Raw genomic sequence first — 17,794 nt, forward strand, 5'->3', positions numbered from 1 at the left:
AGCCCGGCCTTCGGCCCCAACCCCTGCGCCGCTCGCCAGGTCCGCAATCGCCCCAGACGACTGTGCGTCCCGGCCACCCGGCCTGCCCTCGTGCGTGCTTCGGTCCGAGCCGGCCTTCGAGCTGTTGGTCGCCACGGGCCGGGCCATGCCGAGTCGCCGCGTCGCCAGAGCGTCCGCTGCGCCGGAGCTGGGGGCCTTGGGTAAGCGGAGCGGAGGGTCTGAGGCGGGACTCGGGGGAGTTCTGGGGGGCTCGGAGTCCTCTGAGTCCCGCAGGACTCTGGAGCTTTCCCACGGAGAGTGAGGTTGGCGGGGACACTGAGACGGAAGGCAAGGAGGCAGCAGATGGAGAAGGGTCCGGCCCGAGGTACAGGCTAGGGCGTCCCGCAGAGGAGTGAGAAGGGGGCGGGGCCTGAGCCTGAGGCAAAGAAGGGGGCGGGGCTCCGCGTCCAGCGAGAGGAGGGGCGGGGCCTGACGGTGCTTGACGGTGAGAGGGGCGGGGCGTCCGAGAGGGCGAAGGGGAGGAGCCCGGCTCATCGAGTGGGCGAGGCCTGCCCAATTCGAGGAAGCGAAGGGGGACTCTTAGGGGCAAAGGGGCGGGGCCTGGTGCTGAGGCTAGAAAGGGGCGGGGCATGACTTGAAGGAGGAGGAGCCCGAGGTGTTCTTGACAGACGTAGGAGCGGGGCCAGGCTCAGAGAGGCTGAGGAGAGGTGTGGCTCATATAGTGGGCGGAACCTTCCATAAGGGGAAGGGGCCTGATTCGTAGGGACAAGGGGACGGGGTCTGGCCTTAGAGGCCGCGACGGGGCGGGGCGTGACAGGCCTAGTGGAGGAGAAGGGACTGTTCGGGAGAGCGAAGGGCAGAGCCTGATGCAGAGACTGAGAAGGGGCGTGGCCTGCCGCGAGAAGGAGCCTGGGCGGGTTCTCTAGTGACAAAGTCAAGAAGGGGTCGGGGCTCGCCCAGCGGGAAGAAAGGACGTGGGGTTTTCCTGCTTACAGGAGTCCTCAAAGCCCGACCTTAACCGGGAAAACATCGGGTTTCGAGTGGTGATGGGCGGGGTGGATGTCAGAAACGAAAAGCCAGGACCTGGCCAAGAGTTAGAGAAGGAAGCCTGGCCTGACCCGCGCGCGGTAAGGGGGCGGGGCCTGATTCAAAGAGGCGGGGCAAGGAAAGGAGCAGTGCTTGTTAGGATCTCTCTGGTCCTCTCCCTGCCGCACATCATCCCCTGAGCCATGCCTCCCTCTCACAGGTTCCGGAGACCTTTCTTCGCTCTCAAGGACCACAGGTGAGTCGCCCTCCACAGCCCTGCGCACCTGCTTGTAGGAGATGGGACTGGGGGAGTCCCGTGGAGTGGGGCCGAGTGCACCCTCTCCATAGGTTGTGTCCCCCTATGCCCGTTGAGATGACTGCTTAAGTGTCCGTACTTCCAAGATCCTTAGAAACTTCTATAGTACCATTTACTGGTCCCCTAAGAGGAGCCCTTTTAGAGAGTCCCCACGATATAGCATTTTGGGTCTTGGAGCTGAAGTTTACATAAGATGCTTCCACGCCCTCACTGGGTGAATATCCACAAGTCACTTTCCTAACTAGGCCTCAGTTTTCTTCATCTGTAAGATGGATATCATGCCAATTTGTTTCTTTGTGGGGATTGAGAAGGTTGGATGAGTTGATGCAGATTAAAATGTGCAAAGCCCCAAGTGGCTGGCACACAGGGAGAATTCTTAGGGGCACAGCGTAATCATAATATGGTAATAACAACTGTTATTAGACAGCCATAAATTCTCAGACCATGTGCACCAGCATCACATGGAAGTGTTGTAAAAAAAGAAAGAAACCAGGCATGGTGGCGCCTGCCTTTAATCCCAGCACTTGGGAGGCAGAGGCAGATCTCTTGTGAGATCTAGGCCAACCTGGTCTACATAGTGAGTTCCAAGCCAGGTGGAACTATGGAGACCCTGTCTCAAAACAAGACTATTTTCTGGAGGGGTGGGGGTGCATGCCTGTATTCCAGCATTGAGGAGGCTGAGGCAGGAGGATTGGCATAGGTTTGAAGCCAGTCGGGACTGCATAGTGAGTTTGAGACCAGTCTGGGCTGCATAGTAAGACCCTGCATCAAAATCAAAACAAAACAGGTGCTGCAGAGATGGCTCAGTGGTTAAGAGCACTGACTGCTCTTGCAGAGGACCTGGGTTCGATTCCTAGCACACACGGCAGCTACAAACTGTCCTTAATTCCAGTTCCAGGGAAACCCGAAGCCTTCTTCTGATCTCTGTGGCATTGCATGACATGGGTGCACTCACATACACACAGGCAATACACTCATACATATAAAAATAAAAATAGTAAATAAGCCAGGTGTGGTGACCCATGACTTTAATCCCAGCACTTGGGAGGCAGAGGCAGGTGGATCTCTGTGAGTTTGAAGCCAGCCTGGTCTCCATAGTGAATCTAGGACAGCTGGGGCTACAGGGAGACCCTGTCTCAAAAAGACCAAATAATAATAATAATAATAATAATAATAATAATAATAATAATAGTAATAGTAAATAAAATAAAAAATCAAAACAAAGGAATGAAAAACTAGATGAACTAAGGATGTATGTAGCTCAGTTGGTAGAGTGCTTGTCTAGCATGTAAGAGGCCCTGGGTTGGATCCCCAGCACCACATAAACTGGATTTATTGGTTCACACCTGTAATCCCAGCATTTAGGAGCAAAAAGCTATAGACCCAGGAGCTCAAGGTCATTATCCTTAGTCGTAAAATAGAGTTAGAGGCCTAACTGGGCAACTGGAGATCCAGTTTCACAATGAAACAGACAAACAAACAAAAAACCCAAGGACATACTGGCCATGGTGGTCCACACTATTAATCCCAGCACTCTAGAAGCAGAGGCAGGTAGATCTCTGTGAGTTCAAAGGAGCCTGTTCTACATAGTGAGTTCCAGGCCAGCTGTGGCTACAGGGAGACCCTGTCTTAAAAACAAAAAACTGAGAACTTTTTTTCCCTGATATTTGGAGAAGGTTGGATACTAACACTGTGAACACACAGTAGCCTTGGTTGGTTGGCTGGCTATGTCTGTACATCTCTTTGGGAGTAGATTCTTCTAGGTGGACCCTAGAAGTCCTGGAGTGGACATGGAAGAGGGCTGAGATTTTAAAGATGTGAATGGCCAGGACATGAAAAGTTCAAATGCTGGTTCTGGGCAGGAACAAGCTGAGACTTGTGTGTCCTGAGATAATAGAACTGACATCATCTGTTCAGTAATATTTACTGAGTACCTGTTCTATACCTGACCCACTCTTAGGCCCTGCTGGGGATGCAGCAGTGACAGAGATAGTCCCAGCCCTGTCTTCACAGGGTTCCCTACCCAGACAGTGTGGCAGGCAGTTATTATGAACAATAAATGAAATGTGGGATTGTAAAATATAATAAGGGCTATGAAGAAATCTTGGGGTCAATAATATTTGATACTAGGGTGGGGACAGGATGATGAAGGGGGTCAAGTGGGAGGGCAAATTCCTTCATTTTGATGAGCCAGGCACAAACAGAGGTCTGGGTACAGGGAGAATGTAGCAGGTGTGGTCCCCACTCTTTGGAACTCGTAGTCTGTAGTGTCATTTAGTATAAGCACTTCAAACATAATGGGAGAGTATAAAACTACTGAACCCCATCTCCATGCCCAGCCTGAAAGCAAGAGTCTTCCTAAGTTACCCAAGCTGGCCTGGAAGAAACACAATCTTCCTACCTCAATGTCCTGAGTGCTGGGATGACAGCCGTTTCCCCTGGTGTCAGGTCCCATGAGCCTATTGAGTACCCCCAAGTTGAAATTCTCTAGGTTTGGTTTGGTTTGGATTTTTTTAAATTTTAAAATATTTTATTTCTTATTTTTATTTTATATGTATGAGTGTATTGCCTGCATGTAGGTAAGTGCACCCATGTCGTGCAGTGCCCTCGGAGGACTGAAGAGGTTTTTGGATCCCCTAGAACCACAGTTACTGACAGTTGTTAGCTACCATGTGGGTGCTGGGATTCAAACCCAGATCTTCTGCAAGAACAGCCAGTGTTCTTAACCACTGAACCATCTCTCCAAAAATCCTGGTTTGGATTTTTTTTTTTTTTTGTCTTTTTGAGACAGGGTCTCCCTGTAGCCCCAGCTGGCCTGGAACTCACTTGTAGACCAGACTAGCCTTGGACTCACAGAGATCTGCCTGCCTCTGCCTCCAGAGTGCTGGGATTAAAGGCATGTGCCACCATACCCGGCCTGGTTTGGATTTTTGAGACCGGGTCTCACTCTGTAGCTTAGGCTTGCCTGGAACTCACTATGTAGCCCAGGCTGGCCTCAAACTAATGTCAGTCCTCCTCCAGTCATGTGCCACCATGCCTGGTAGTTCAAGAGTGTCTTTGGATCCCTGGTTTCCTCCAGCATAGATGTCTTCTCAGAACGGCTTTCCAAGATGAAATGATTTGGGGTTGGTCCTGCCAGTGACCTTGAGCAGGTCCCTCTAATCTCCAATACACCCATCTTCCTGGAGGGGACCTTGGTGCCTAGTGACCTCACAGATTAAAAAAGATAAGGGGTACATGAATATTACCTTCCAAGGGGCAAAGTTCTGACTGCTAGGAACCACTCCCTTAGAATGGAGCTAGGAAGAGGAAGAGGAGGGATCTGGTAGGTCCTGGTTGATCAGTCCCCAGCCAGCAGCCTGCACAACAGCTCTGGGTGGGACATAGGTCCGGTCACCCTCTCTGCTGTGTGACTTCGGGGCTTGTTTTCTTCCTCTCGTCCTGTCTGGGGAATGACGAATGACGGGAGGTTGGTTTTGTTTTCTTGATTCCTGAGTATTGGGGAAGTGACAGGGCTTTGCTGGGAACCTGGCATGACCGTTACTCCTCCTCTTCTCCTGGAAAGCAGGGGTGGGCCCACGATTTCAAGAGCTGGACTAGGGTGCAAAGCAGGCAGGCAGTCCCTGAATTTGATCAGCTTCATATTCAGATAACAGCCATAATTGCTGGGGCCCAGGCTGGACTCTGAGGATGGAACAGCTGCACAATTTATTTAGAACTGTGCACGTCCAGTTTTTTGCCCCTGGTGACGCGACCTGCTTCTTTTCTACAGATTCCCAACATAACTCTATCATCCTTCATCCAAGTGCTTTGGGGGAGGCTTTTGGCTTATTTGGGGTATACCCTGGTGCTAGGCTCCCAACATTAGGAGCTGAAGAGCGAATAGCCCAGAAGGAGTGATGGGGATTGGAGGAGGTTGGTGCTCCAATTCAGTCAGTCTTCCCAGGGGACTGGGTGGGGAAGTCTGTGTTGGAAGATGGCATGTCTGACAATGTCTGAACCTCACTTTTTTTTCTCTTCCTTCCACAGATGAATTGGGTGAGTATCAGAAGGCAGGTGTGTGGGAGGCCAAGGGTCTGGGTACTCACAGCACAGGGCCAGATTTGCCTTTTTTTTTTTTTTTTTTTTATTTTTTGTCTTTTTGAGACAGGGTCTCCCTGTAGCCCCCAGCTTGGAATTTGATATATAGACCAGGCTAGCCTCAAACTCATAGAGATCCACTGCCTCTGCTTCCCGAGTGCTGAGATTAAAGGTGTGTGCCACCATACCTGGCTCAGACTTCGTTTTTTAAAAATTTAATTTGTTTTTATTTTTTGTTTAATTTTTTTAAAAAATTATTTATTTTTATATTTTTTATGTGTATGAGTGTATTGCCTGCATGTAGGTAAGTGCACCTGTGTCATGCAATGCCTGCAGAGGACAGAAGAGGCTGTTGGATCCCCTGGAACTGGGAGTTACATATAATTGTTAGCTGCCATGTGGGTGCCATGTGGGTGGGATTCAAACCCCAGTCTTCTGCAAGAACATTCAGTGTTCTTAACCACTGAGCCATCTCTCCAGCCCCTAATTTATTTTTGTTTTATATGTATGAGTGTTTTGCCTGCATGTATGTAAGTGCACCCATGTCATGCAATGCCTTCAGAGGCCAGAAGAGGGCGTCAGATTGCCTGAAACTGGAGTTGTGAATGGTTGTTAGCCTCCATGTGGGTGCTGGGAACCTGGGTCCTCTGCAAGAGCAGTCAGTGCTCTTAATCGGCTGGGCCATCTCAAATGAGTCTTCCTTGTTTGATGGGGGTTGGGGTGTCTTAGTGATTCCCAGGACTCTTGGGGATTTGAACACAGTCACACTCCTGAGGTCCAAGCACTCAGCAGATGCCTGGGTTTCTGTTATCTCTGCAAGTCCTCACTCAGTGGATGTCATTGATCCTCCTTGTGCCAGGCTCTGGGCCAGGCAGGAGGAATCCAGCCTTGGTCAAAACCAAGTTGTTGGCCCTCAGGAGCTGACACTGTCCACTGGGGGAGTCAGAAGACAAGTGAATGAGCAGGAAGATGAGAAAGATTAGGATGAGGCTTGGCAGGAATTCAACCAGCAGAGGGAGCCGCCTGGGGAGACCCAGTACAGCTAGGCATGGTGGATCCCAGCACTCACAAGGCTGAGGCAGGAGGATGAGGAGAGTTTGAGACCAGGCTACAAAGCAGGGCTTTGTCTCAAAAGACGCTTTGTCTCAAAAACAGGAGAGAGAGAGAGAGAGAGAGAGAGAGAGAGAGAGAGAGAGAGAGAGAGAAACAGAGAGAAACAGAGAGGAGAGAAGGGGAAGGGAGGGAGGGAGAAAGATAAAGAGGTGACATTTGTGCAGAGGGTGGAAGATCAAGTGTCATATGGGTTCAGTGGGGAAAAAACTGGGAACCAGGAAGGAGGAGCAACTTCAGGGCCCTGAAGCTGACCAAGCCATGTGGGTGCAAGAAACGGGGCAGCAGTGGTTTTTTCCTGAGATGAATGGAGTTTTCGTGGAAAATTTGTTTTGAGACAGAGTCTCATGTATCCTAGGCTGGCCTTAAACTCACTATGTAGTCGAGGATGACCTTGAACTTCTGATCCTCCTATCTCCATCTCCTGAGTGCTGGGATTGCATGAAATGCCGAGGATGGAACCCAGGGCTTTGTGCCTGCTAGGCAAGCACTCTACCAACTGAGCTACAGTCCTACAGTCCCAAACCTTTTTTCGCTTCTTTGAGGGAGGGTCTTGCCTTGCCATGTAGGCCAGGGAGGCCTCCAGTTCACTATCTTCCAGCCTCAGCTTCAGAAGTGATTGGGATTATACAGTTGCAACAGCATGCCTAGCTTATTGCTCTTATTATTATTATTATTAATTATTTTGAAATACTAGGGATAGAATCTAGGGCCAACTCCGTGCTTGGGAGGTGTTCTACCACTGAGCCACACCCCCAGCCCCTCACTGATTGGGGGATCCTAGGCAGGTGCTCTACCACTGAGCCATGCCCCCAGTCCCTCACTGGGGGATTCTAGGCAGGAGCTCTACTGCTGAGCTGTATCTGCATTTGGACTACACTTTTTTTTTTTGTCTCTTTGAGACAGGGTCTCCCTGTAGCCCCAGCTGGTCTGGAGCTCACTATGTAGACCAGACTGGCTTCAAACTCAGAGATCCACCTGCCTCTGCCTCCCGAGTGCTGGGATTAAAGGCATGTGCCACCACACCCAGCTGGAGTACATTTTATGTGAGGATGTTGTTGACTTTGACTCCCAGGAAAAGTGGGAGTTAAGTAGTAGTAGTAGTGGTAATAATAATAATAATAATAATAATAATAATAATAATAATAAATGAAGAGGAGGAAGGGGAGGAGGAGAAGGAGGAGGAGGGGGAGAAGGAGGAAGCAGCAGCTAGGCTTCTGAGCAAAAGAGGGACAGACTGGGATGTAACAAAATCCCAGGGGCTGTTGACAGGTGTAGAGAGCAAAATGGAGAAACAGGCAGAGCTGGTACCTGCCTTGGTCCAATTGGGAAATAGAGGATGGGGCCAGGGACAGCAGGGAGAAGACAGGAAGGGCAAATAGTTTAGAAACAGGCAGAAGTGTTGTCTGAAGCCCAGCACGGTGGCCCTTGCTAGTTATTCCAGTGCTAGGAGGCCGAGGCAAGGAGGACTGTGAGTTGGAGGCCAGCCTTGGCTACACAGTGAGACCCTGTCTTAAGTTAAGAGGGTGGGAAAAGGCAGAGAGCAAAGGATGGGAGTCCACACTTGTCCCGTCTCAACCTCACCCCTGCGTCTGCTTGTCCCTCAGAAATCATCGACGAATACATTAAAGAGAACGGCTTCGGCCTGGATGGGTCGCAGCTGGGTCCGGGCGAGATGCCACGCCTGGTACCCCGTGGGTCCGCCTCGCTCAGCACCGTCACCTTGGGCCCTGCTGCACCGCCTCCTCCCTCCACGCCGCCGCCCTGGAGCTGCACCCTGGGCCGGCTGGTGTCACCTGCACCTGGCCCCGGCCCACGGCCGCACCTGGTCATCACCGAGCAGCCCAAACAGCGAGGGATGCGCTTCCGCTACGAGTGTGAGGGCCGCTCTGCTGGGAGCATCCTTGGAGAAAGTAGCACTGAAGCCAGCAAGACGCTGCCCGCCATCGAGGTGCGTGCGCCGGGATGGGGGCGGGGTGCTCCTTATTATTAACGCTTTTGATGTTGGGCCAGGGACCAGGATCAACCTGCTCCCCTCCTTCCAAACTCAAAAGAGCCTGGGGTGGTGGCTTACATATAAATCCCAGCACGCAAGAGGTTGAGGCCAGAGGATACCAAGTTCGAGACCAGCCTGGATTACTAAGTGTGATCTTGCCTAAAAAACAATAGGCAAGGTCATATGACATAGATTTAAAAATTGTGTGGAGCCAGGCGTGGTGGCGCACACCTTTAATCCCAGCACTTGGGAGGCAGAGGCAGGCGGATCTTTGTGAGTTCGAGGCCAGCCTGGTCTACATAGTGAGTTCCAGGACAGCTGGTGCTACAGGGAGACAATGTCTCAAAAAAAAAAAAAAAAAAAGACCAAAAAAAAAAGTGGAATTGTTTCTTGTATTGTATTACAAAGTAGCACCTGTAATCCTGTGGGGTCTCCCAGACAGTTGTCATCCAAAGTGACCCTCAATATCCCATTTTGCCCCTAGAGGGCAGCACAAACTCATTCAAATTCTCTTACTTGTATTCCACTGACTTGGGCTTTGGAAGTTCAGAGCTGGTTTCAGAGACTTTGATGCCAGCAGGGGTTAGCCACTGATCCAGAGGAGAAAGTGAAGGGCTGAGTCAGGGACTAATGGGACTTCACAGTCACCTACAGCTGCTGAGCAAGAAATCTGGCTTTTTGTTCTTTTTTTCAGTACTGAGGATTGAACCCAGGTTTTTGCACATGCTAAGCAAAGGCTCTACCACTGAACCTCACCCCAGCCCCTCACTGGGGGATTCTAGGCAGGTGTCTACCAGTGAGCCACACCCCAGCCCCTCACTGGGGGATTCTAGGCAGGGGCTCTACCACCGAACCACACCCCAGCCCCTCACTGGGGTATTCTAGGCAGGGGCTCTACCACCGAGCCACACCCCAGCCCCTCACTGGGGGATTCTAGGCATGTGCTCTACCACTGAACCACACCCCCAGCCCCTCACTGGGGGAGTCTAGGCAGATGCTCTACCACTGAGTCACACCACAGCCCTAGGCAGGTGGTCTATGGACTGACCACATCCCCAGCCTTCTGTTTTCACTTTTTATTTGGAACCACACCCTCACTTGGGTGCTCATGTTGGCCTTGAATTTACTCTGTAGTCCAGGTAGGCCTTGAACTTTCAATCCTGCCCCAGACTCCCAAGTAGCTGGGATTACAGGCCTATGATACCGGACCCCAAACTTTGGGACTCAAGGGACCTGCCTGCATAGCCTCCTAGGTTAGATGGACCTACGAGTATATACCACAACCATGTCAGCTCTTTCTTTCTAGCTGAGCAAATATATATTTGCTCAGCAATTCAGTATAAATCTTTATGATCTGGATATAGGGTATAGGCATGTGATCTAAGCACTTCAGAGGCAGGAGGGACTGGAGAGAACACTAACTGCTCTTGCAGAGAACCTGGGTTTGGTTCCTAGCACCCACGTGGCAGCTAACAACTGTCTGTAACTCCAGTTCCAGGGAATCCAACGCCCTGTTCTAGCCTCTGAGGGCATTACATGGCATGGGTGTGCTTACATACACGCAGGCAGACTACTCATACACATAAAATAAAAATCAGTGGGGCGTGCACACCTTTAATCCCAGCACTCAGGAGGCAGAGTCAGGCGGATCTCTGTGAGTTCAAGGCCAGCCTGGTCCACATAGTGAGTTCCAGGACAGCTGGGGCTACAGGGAGACCCTGTCTCAAAAAGGATTGATTTTTTTTTTTTTTTTGGTCTTTTTGAGACAGGGTCTCCCTGAAGCCCCAGCTGTCCTGGAACTCACTATGTAGACCAGGCTGCCCTTGAACTCACAGAGATCTGTCTGCACCTGTCTCCCCAGTACAGTGCTGGGATTAAAAGTATGCACCACCACTCCTGGCCATAAATAAAGCTGGAGAGATAGCTCAGAGGTTAAGAGCACTGTATGCTCTTGCAGAGGACCCAGGTTCAATTCCCAGCACCCACATGGTGGCTAAGGAACTGTCCATAACTCCAGTTCCAGGGGATCCAAAGCCTTCTTCTGACCTCCGTGGGCATTGCGAGACATGGGTGCATCTACCTACATGTAGGCAATACACTAGTACACATTAAAGTAATAAATAAAACATTTTTAAATAATCAAACCACACAAGAGGGCTACAGAGATGGCTCAGTGGTTAAGAGCACTGGCTGCTCTTGCAGAGGACCCGGGTTTGAGTCCCAGCACCCACGTGGTGGCTAACAGTTGTCCATAATTCCAGTTCCAGGGGCTCCAACTCTCTCTTCTGACCTTCTCAGGTATTGTGTGACATGGGTGCACTTATATACATATAAACAATACACTCATACACATAAAATATTAAAGAAAAAAACTTTTTTTGTTTTTTTTTTGAGACACGGTCTCCCTGTAGCCTGAAACTCATAATGTAGACCAGGCTGGCTTTGAACTCACAGAGATCCACCTGCCTCTGTCTCCTGAGTGCTGGGATTAAAGGCAAGTGCTACCACGCTCAGCCATAAAGAAAATATTTTTAAAAATCAAACCAAACAAAACAAGAACCAGGTGTAGTAGGTTCACTCCTGTAATCCCAGCACTCTGGAGGTAGAGACAGGAGGATCAGGAGTTCAAGTTCAGCCCCAGCTACATAGTAAGTTTGAGGCTAGCCTGGGCTACGTGATTACATGAGAACATGTTTCAAAAACTGGAAAAAAAAAAATTCAAGAAAGAGCCCGGTATGGTGGCTTACACCTGTCATCCAAGACCTGGGAGGTAAAGGCAGGAGGATCAGGAGTTCAAGGTCAGCCTGACTGCAGAGCAGTTTAGAGGCCAGCCTGGGCTGCTTGATTACATGACAACATGTTTCAAAAACTGAAAAAAATCCAACAAAGTGGGAGGAAGGATGGAAGACAGGGAGAAAAGGAGGGAGGGAGGGAGGGACGGAGGGACAGAGGGATGGAGGGACAGAGGGAGGGAGACAGGTGGGACAGATAACACAGGCAAAGTTTCCCCAGGACACCAATGAGAAGTTTCCAGCTTTGGATAGTAGAGAGATCTCATGCAGAGCCTTCCCTGGTTCCAGGGAGGAGGAGAGAAAGTGGGGATGGGGAGCTACAAGGAAGTCCCAGGGAGCTTAGATAGGGACAGGTGACCATAGACAAGCCCGTGTTTTCCTGCAGCTCCGGGACTGTGGCGGGCTTCGGGAGGTGGAGGTGACAGCCTGTCTGGTGTGGAAGGACTGGCCACACCGGGTGCACCCACATAGCCTTGTGGGGAAAGACTGCACTGACGGAGTCTGCAGGGTGCGGCTGCGGCCTCATGTCAGCCCCCGACACAGGTACCTGACCCTGACCCCTGACCCCTGGCCCCAACCTCTCACCTCTGTTTATGGAAATTCCAATGGTAAACATTACCTTTGGAAGGCTAGGGCAGGGACATCTTCTTGAACCAGACCTTCCCTATGCCTATCTGGGGCTGGGGTGGGGGGTTGGTGGGGGAAGGCCAGGAGGCCGAAGAGGGCCTACTATAGGTCTCAGAACCTCACACACATTCACATATCTTTTGATTCTGCTTTTTTTTTTTAAAAGACATCTGTAGCCCCAGCTGGCCTAGAACTCACTGTGTAGACCAGGCTGGCCTTGATCTCACAGAGATCTGCCTGCCTCCGCCTCCCAAGTGCTGGTAATAAAGGTGTGTACCACCACACATGGGTCTTTTTTATTTTTTTTATTATTTATTTATTTATTTATTTATTTATTTATTTTTTGGTCTTTTTGAGACAGGGTCTGTCTGTAGCCCCAGCTGTCCTGGAACTCACTATGTAGACCAGGCTGGCCTTGACCTCACAGAGATCTGCCTGCCTCTGCCTCCCAAGTGCTGGTAATAAAGGTGTGTACCACCACACATGGGTCTTTTTTATTTTTATTTTATTTCAAATATTTTATTTATTATCTTTATTTTAGTTGTATAAGTGTATTGCCTGCAAGTATGTAAGTGCACCTGTGACATGCAATGCCCACAGAGATCAGAAGAGGGCATTGGAGCCCCTGGAACTGGAGTTATAGATGGTTGTTAGCCACCATGTGAGTGCTGGGAATCAAACCCAGGTCCTCTGTGAGAGCAGTCAGTGCTCTTAACCGCCGAGCCATCTCTCTAGCCCCCTTGTTTTTTTCTTACACAGGGTGTCACTATGTAGCCCTACCTGGCCTGGATCTTCTATACTGTATAGACCAGGCTAGGCTTGGTCTCACATAGATCTACCTGCCTCTGCCTCTCAAATGCTGGAATTAAAGGCCCCTTTTTGTGTCTGTGTCTGTGTGTAGGTACATCCACATAAGTGCAGGTTTCCTCAGAAGTCATAGGCATTAGGGGATCCTGGAGGTTGTGAGCCACCCAATGTGGGTGCCTGGTGCTGGGAACTAAACTTCTGTCTCCTGTGCAGGCCCTTAACCACTGAGCCACCTCTCTAGCCCTGATGTTGAACTTTTAAAAAAAATATTTTATTTGTTATTTTTATTTTATGTGTATGTGTGTATTGCCTGCCTATAGGTAAGTGCACCCATGTCATGCAATGCCCACGGAGGACAGAAGAGGCTGTCAGATCCCCTGGAACTGGAGTTATGGACAGTTCTTAGCTGCCATGTGGGTGCTGGGATTCAAACCCAGGTCTTCTGCAAGAACAGGCAGTGTTCTTAACCACTGAGCTATCTCTCCAGCCCCCTTTTTTAAAATTTTTAAAAAATATTTTGCTGGGTGTGGTTGTGCACTCCTTTAATCCCAGCACTTGGGAGGCAGAGGCAGGCAGATCTCTGTGAGTTCAAGGCCAGCCTGGTCTACATAGTGAGTTCCAGGAGAGCTGGGGCTAAAAGGAGACCCTATCTCAAAAAGACAAAAAAAAAATTTTTTTTATTTATTATTTTTATTTTATGTATACGAGTGTATTGCCTGCATGTATATGAGTGCCCCTGTGTCATGCCATGCCGAGGAGGTCAGAAGAGGGCTTTAGAACCCCCTGGAACTGGAGTTAAGGACAGTTCGTAGCTACCATGTGGGTACTTGGAATTGAACCCTGGTCCTCTGCAAGAGGAGCAGTCAGTGCTCTTAACCACTGAGCGATCTCTCCAGCCCCTGATGTTGAACTTTTGATCTCCCTGCCTCTATCTCCTTATTGCTGGGGTCACAGGTATACACCACCACAGCCAGCTTTTGAGTTTTTTGTTTGAGACTTGGTCTTGCTATGTGTCTCCAGCTAGCCTCAAATTCAGGATCCTCCTGCTTCAGCTCTCCAAGTACGAGACTCCAGCGTCATTTGCAATCTTGTTGTTATAAAGGAGCCTGGCTGGTGTCTTTACATGGCAAAATTAAGGCAGGTTCTAGGTCTCCTCAAGAATCCTGGTGAGGGACTGAAGAGATGGTTTGGCAGTTAAGAGAACCTGCTGATCTTATAGAGGACCTGGGTTCAGTTCCCAGCACCAACAGCCTTTAACTCCAGTTCTAGGGGATCTGAGGCCCTCTTCTCACCTCTGCAGGCCTTGTTTGACATGGGTGCACTTACATACATGCAGGCAATGCACTCATACACATAAAATAAGAATAATAAAATGTTTTTTAAAATCTGGTCTCTATAGCGAATCCAGGCCAGCTAGGGCTACAGGAAGACCCTGTCTCAAAAAGACAAAAAAAAATAATAATTAATTAATTAATTAATTAAAGGGGGCTAGATGATGGTGCACTGTTCTAATCTCAGCATAGGTAGAGGCAGGTGGATCTCTGTGAGTTCGAGGCCAGCCTGGTCTATGTAGTGAGTTCCAAGCCTGGCAGTGCTACATAATGAGAGTCTGTCTCAAAAACGTACTGGAGTGTACTGGTGAACTCTGAGAGGTTTAAATCCCAGCTTCTTCCCAATGCTAGCCCTGCTGGGGCTGGGGCAGTGCTGGTGGATCCGCCCTATAGTCTCTGGAGGGTGCTGTTCCTCACAAGCTCCATTCCTCTCCCTGCTCAGCTTTAACAACCTGGGCATCCAATGTGTCCGGAAGAAAGAAATCGAAGCTGCTATCGAGCGCAAGATCCAGCTGGGAATCGACCCCTATAATGGTGAGCGCCCTGTCTGCCTCACCTGCCTCCCAGACCTTCTCCCTTTACTTGGTTTTCTTTTCTTTTTTTCAATTAAAAATACATTACATAGCTGGGTGCATGCCTTTTAATCCCAGCACTTGGGAGATAGAGGCAGGTGGATCTCTGTGAGATCAAAGCCAGCCTGGTCTACATGGCAAGTTCCAGGCCAGCTGGGGCTATAGGGAGACCCTGTCAAAAAAAAAAAAAAGACCTAAGCCAGCTAAGCCAGGTGTGGTGGTGCACGCCTTTAATCCCAGCACTCGGGAGGCAGAGACAGGAGGATCTTTGTGAGTTTGAAGCCAGCATGGTCTACATAGTGAGTTCCAGGACAGCTGGGGCTACAAGGAGACCCTGTCTCAAAAAAAAAAAAAAAAGACCTAATATATGTAATATATATTACAATTACTTTGTAATAAGTGTGTATGTGTGTGGATGCACGTGGGTCATGGGTAAGCCTGTGGAAGTCAAAGGACAGACTGCAGGATTCCATTCTTTCCCTCCACCATGTGGGTCCAGGGATTGAATTCAGGTTGTCAGGCTTGGCAGCAAGCACCTTTACTAACTGAGCAATCTTGATGGCCACTTTAACATTTTTTATTACTATTTATTTATTCGATTTATTTATTTAGTGTGGGGAGCAGCACACACGTGACATGGTGTGCGAGTAGAGTTAAGAGGTAAACCTGCACCAGTCAGTTCTCTTATTACACCATGTGAATCTCAGGGATCCAACTCAGATCATCAGGCTTGGTGACAAGAACTTTTACTCGCTGAGCCATCTCACTGGCCCTTATAGTTGATTCTTCTTTTGGGGGGTTTTGATAGACAGGGTTTCATGTAGCCCAGGCTGTCCGTGAACTCACTGTGTAGTTGAGGATGGCCTCGAACTCTGATCCTCCTGCCTCTACCTCTCCAGGGCTGAGATAACAGGAATGCACCACCACGCCTGGCCCACTCTCCCTTTCTGCCCCCCTCATTCCTTTAGCTCCACCAGCCCCGTTCCTTCCCTAGTACACGTTCCCACACTCAGCCTTCCCCTGCCCCCATCCAGCTGGCTCCCTGAAGAACCATCAGGAGGTGGATATGAACGTCGTGAGAATCTGCTTCCAGGCCTCGTATCGGGACCAGCAGGGACAGCTGCGCCGCATGGACCCCGTGCTCTCTGAGCCCGTCTATGACAAGAGTGAGTCAAGGGTGCTGTGTCCGTTAGGATTGGCCTTGTCCACAGGTATCAGAAAGCGTCCCCTGACAGTGGCATGAATGAACAGGACCTCAGTTATTTTCGTTTGTCTCCCTTATTACATCTGTGCACAGTGATTTGACTGCTCAGCAATGTCAGAAGGGCTGGTTCTTGCACTTATCCATTATATTCTTTTCCCTCATGGGCACATGATGAGTGCCATAGCTCCAGATACCACATTTGCATTCCCATGAGGGGATGGGCAGTGTCACCCTGTACAGTTGTGTAGGTTGTACCTTGTCCATTTATATATTTCTTCCTTTAACTTTTTGTTTTTGTCATCTTTTTATTGATTAAATGTGTTCTTTGATAATTTCATACATGTATATGGTGCATTCTGTTTCCCCCCATCTCTATTTCCCTTGAACAGATCCCTTTCCCACATTCATGACTTTTTTGTTTTGTTTTGTGACCCTCTGATTTTAACTAGGGCTATCTCCATAACCACAGGTTTGGAATTATGCATTGGAGCAGGTGGGCTCACTGTTGGCTATACAACTGAAAACCTTGACTGTCCCTCCCCGACAATCCATCAGGAGACAATAGTTCATCTTGAGACAAGGTCTCATGTAGCCTAGGCTGGCCTCAAACTATCTATGTAGCTGAACATGAGCTTAAACTCCTGATCCTCCTGCCTCCACCTCCCCAATGCTGGGTTTCATGGCTATACTACCATACCTGGTTTATGGGATGCTGGAGATGGAACCTAGAGTTCTTGGCATGTTAGGGAAACACTCTACCAACTAAGCTGCATTCTCAGCCATTTATTTATTTATTTATTTATTTATTTATTTATTTATTATTTAGTGACTGTGATATATGGCACCACCCACCTCACTGCCTTGAGACAGGGTCTCTCCCTCAACTGGAAACTAGCTGTTTCAGCTAAGCTGGCTGGCCGGTGAGTTTATTTATTCTTTTTGAGACAGGGTCTCCCTGTAACCCCAGCTGCCCTGGAACTCACTATGTAGACCAGTCTGGCCTTGAACTCAGAAAGATTGGTCTACCTCTGCCTCCCAAGTGCTGGGACTATAGGCGTGTGCCACCACACCTGGCTTCCTTATTTATTTTTAACATTTCAGTTATTCTTAAAAAGATTTTATTTCTATTTTACATGTATGAGCATATTGCCTGCATGTATGTAAGTACACCCATGTCATGTGGTGCCTGCCAAGGTCAGAAGAGGGTGTCAAATCCCCTGGAACTGGAGTTAACAGATGGTTGTTAACTGCCATGTGGGTGCTGGGAATCCAACCTGGGTGATCTGAAAGAGCAGCCAGTGCTCTTAACTGCTGAGCATCTCTCCAGCCCCTATTTTAGTTTATTGTATGTGTGTATGAGTATTTTGCCTGTATGTATGTAAGTGCATCATGTGCATGCAATACCTGTGGAGGCCATAAGAGGGCATCAGATCACCTGGAACTGGAATTACAGAAGGTTGTTAGCTGCCATGTGGGTGCTTGGGTACCAAACCCAGGTCCTCTGCAAGAACAGCCCTTAACAACAGAGTGAACCCTCCAGCTATTATTATTTTGTTTGTTTGCTGTTTTGTTTTTGAGACAAATGGCTTGGAATTCACTGTGTAGACTAGACTGACCTTCATCTTGGAAGAATCCTCATGCCTGTGCTCCTGAGTGCTGGGATTCTGGGATTACAGGCCTGCACCAATATGTCTGGCATTACTGAATATTTTTCCTTAAAGCCTCTACATGCTCTCTCTCACTGCCTGAATTTGATCATTTGGTCCTCTCTAACCAATCAGCAGTGGTCAGGGGGAAGTGATGCTCTGATTAGAATGGTCTAGAGAATAATAATCATGATGACCTCAGGACAGGCTCAACTTTCCATTCTATCCATGACTGAGGTGGGGAGTGGTCTTGATTCTGGAAGGACAGGTTTAGGGGACTATTTTGG

General features: G+C 49.2%; 1 protein-coding gene across 6 annotated transcripts in view; it reads left to right on the forward strand.

The window, feature by feature from the left end:
* Window positions 1-6: 6 nt before the first annotated feature.
* Window positions 7-17,794, forward strand: part of Relb (RELB proto-oncogene, NF-kB subunit) — a 25,863-nt gene continuing 8,075 nt past the window's right edge. Inside the window, exons 1-7 of one of the 6 annotated variants that reach the window (XM_008852011.3) lie at window positions 7-200; window positions 1,247-1,282; window positions 5,372-5,380; window positions 8,140-8,483; window positions 11,706-11,863; window positions 14,528-14,619; window positions 15,692-15,823. In XM_008852011.3, the coding sequence (XP_008850233.1) occupies window positions 146-200; window positions 1,247-1,282; window positions 5,372-5,380; window positions 8,140-8,483; window positions 11,706-11,863; window positions 14,528-14,619; window positions 15,692-15,823 (826 nt within the window). In that variant the 5' untranslated portion in view covers window positions 7-145. Of the gene's footprint in view, window positions 201-910; window positions 1,128-1,246; window positions 1,283-5,371; window positions 5,381-8,139; window positions 8,484-11,705; window positions 11,864-14,527; window positions 14,620-15,691; window positions 15,824-17,794 lie in introns of those variants that run through there. The other 5 variants (XM_029555509.1, XM_017802893.2, XM_029555507.1 and 2 more) reach the window with 5 other exon arrangements.

The sequence above is a fragment of the Nannospalax galili genome, unplaced genomic scaffold (genome assembly GCF_000622305.1).
Source record: "Nannospalax galili isolate Female #2095 unplaced genomic scaffold, S.galili_v1.0 scaffold385, whole genome shotgun sequence".
In the NCBI taxonomy this organism is placed as follows: domain Eukaryota; kingdom Metazoa; phylum Chordata; class Mammalia; order Rodentia; family Spalacidae; genus Nannospalax; species Nannospalax galili.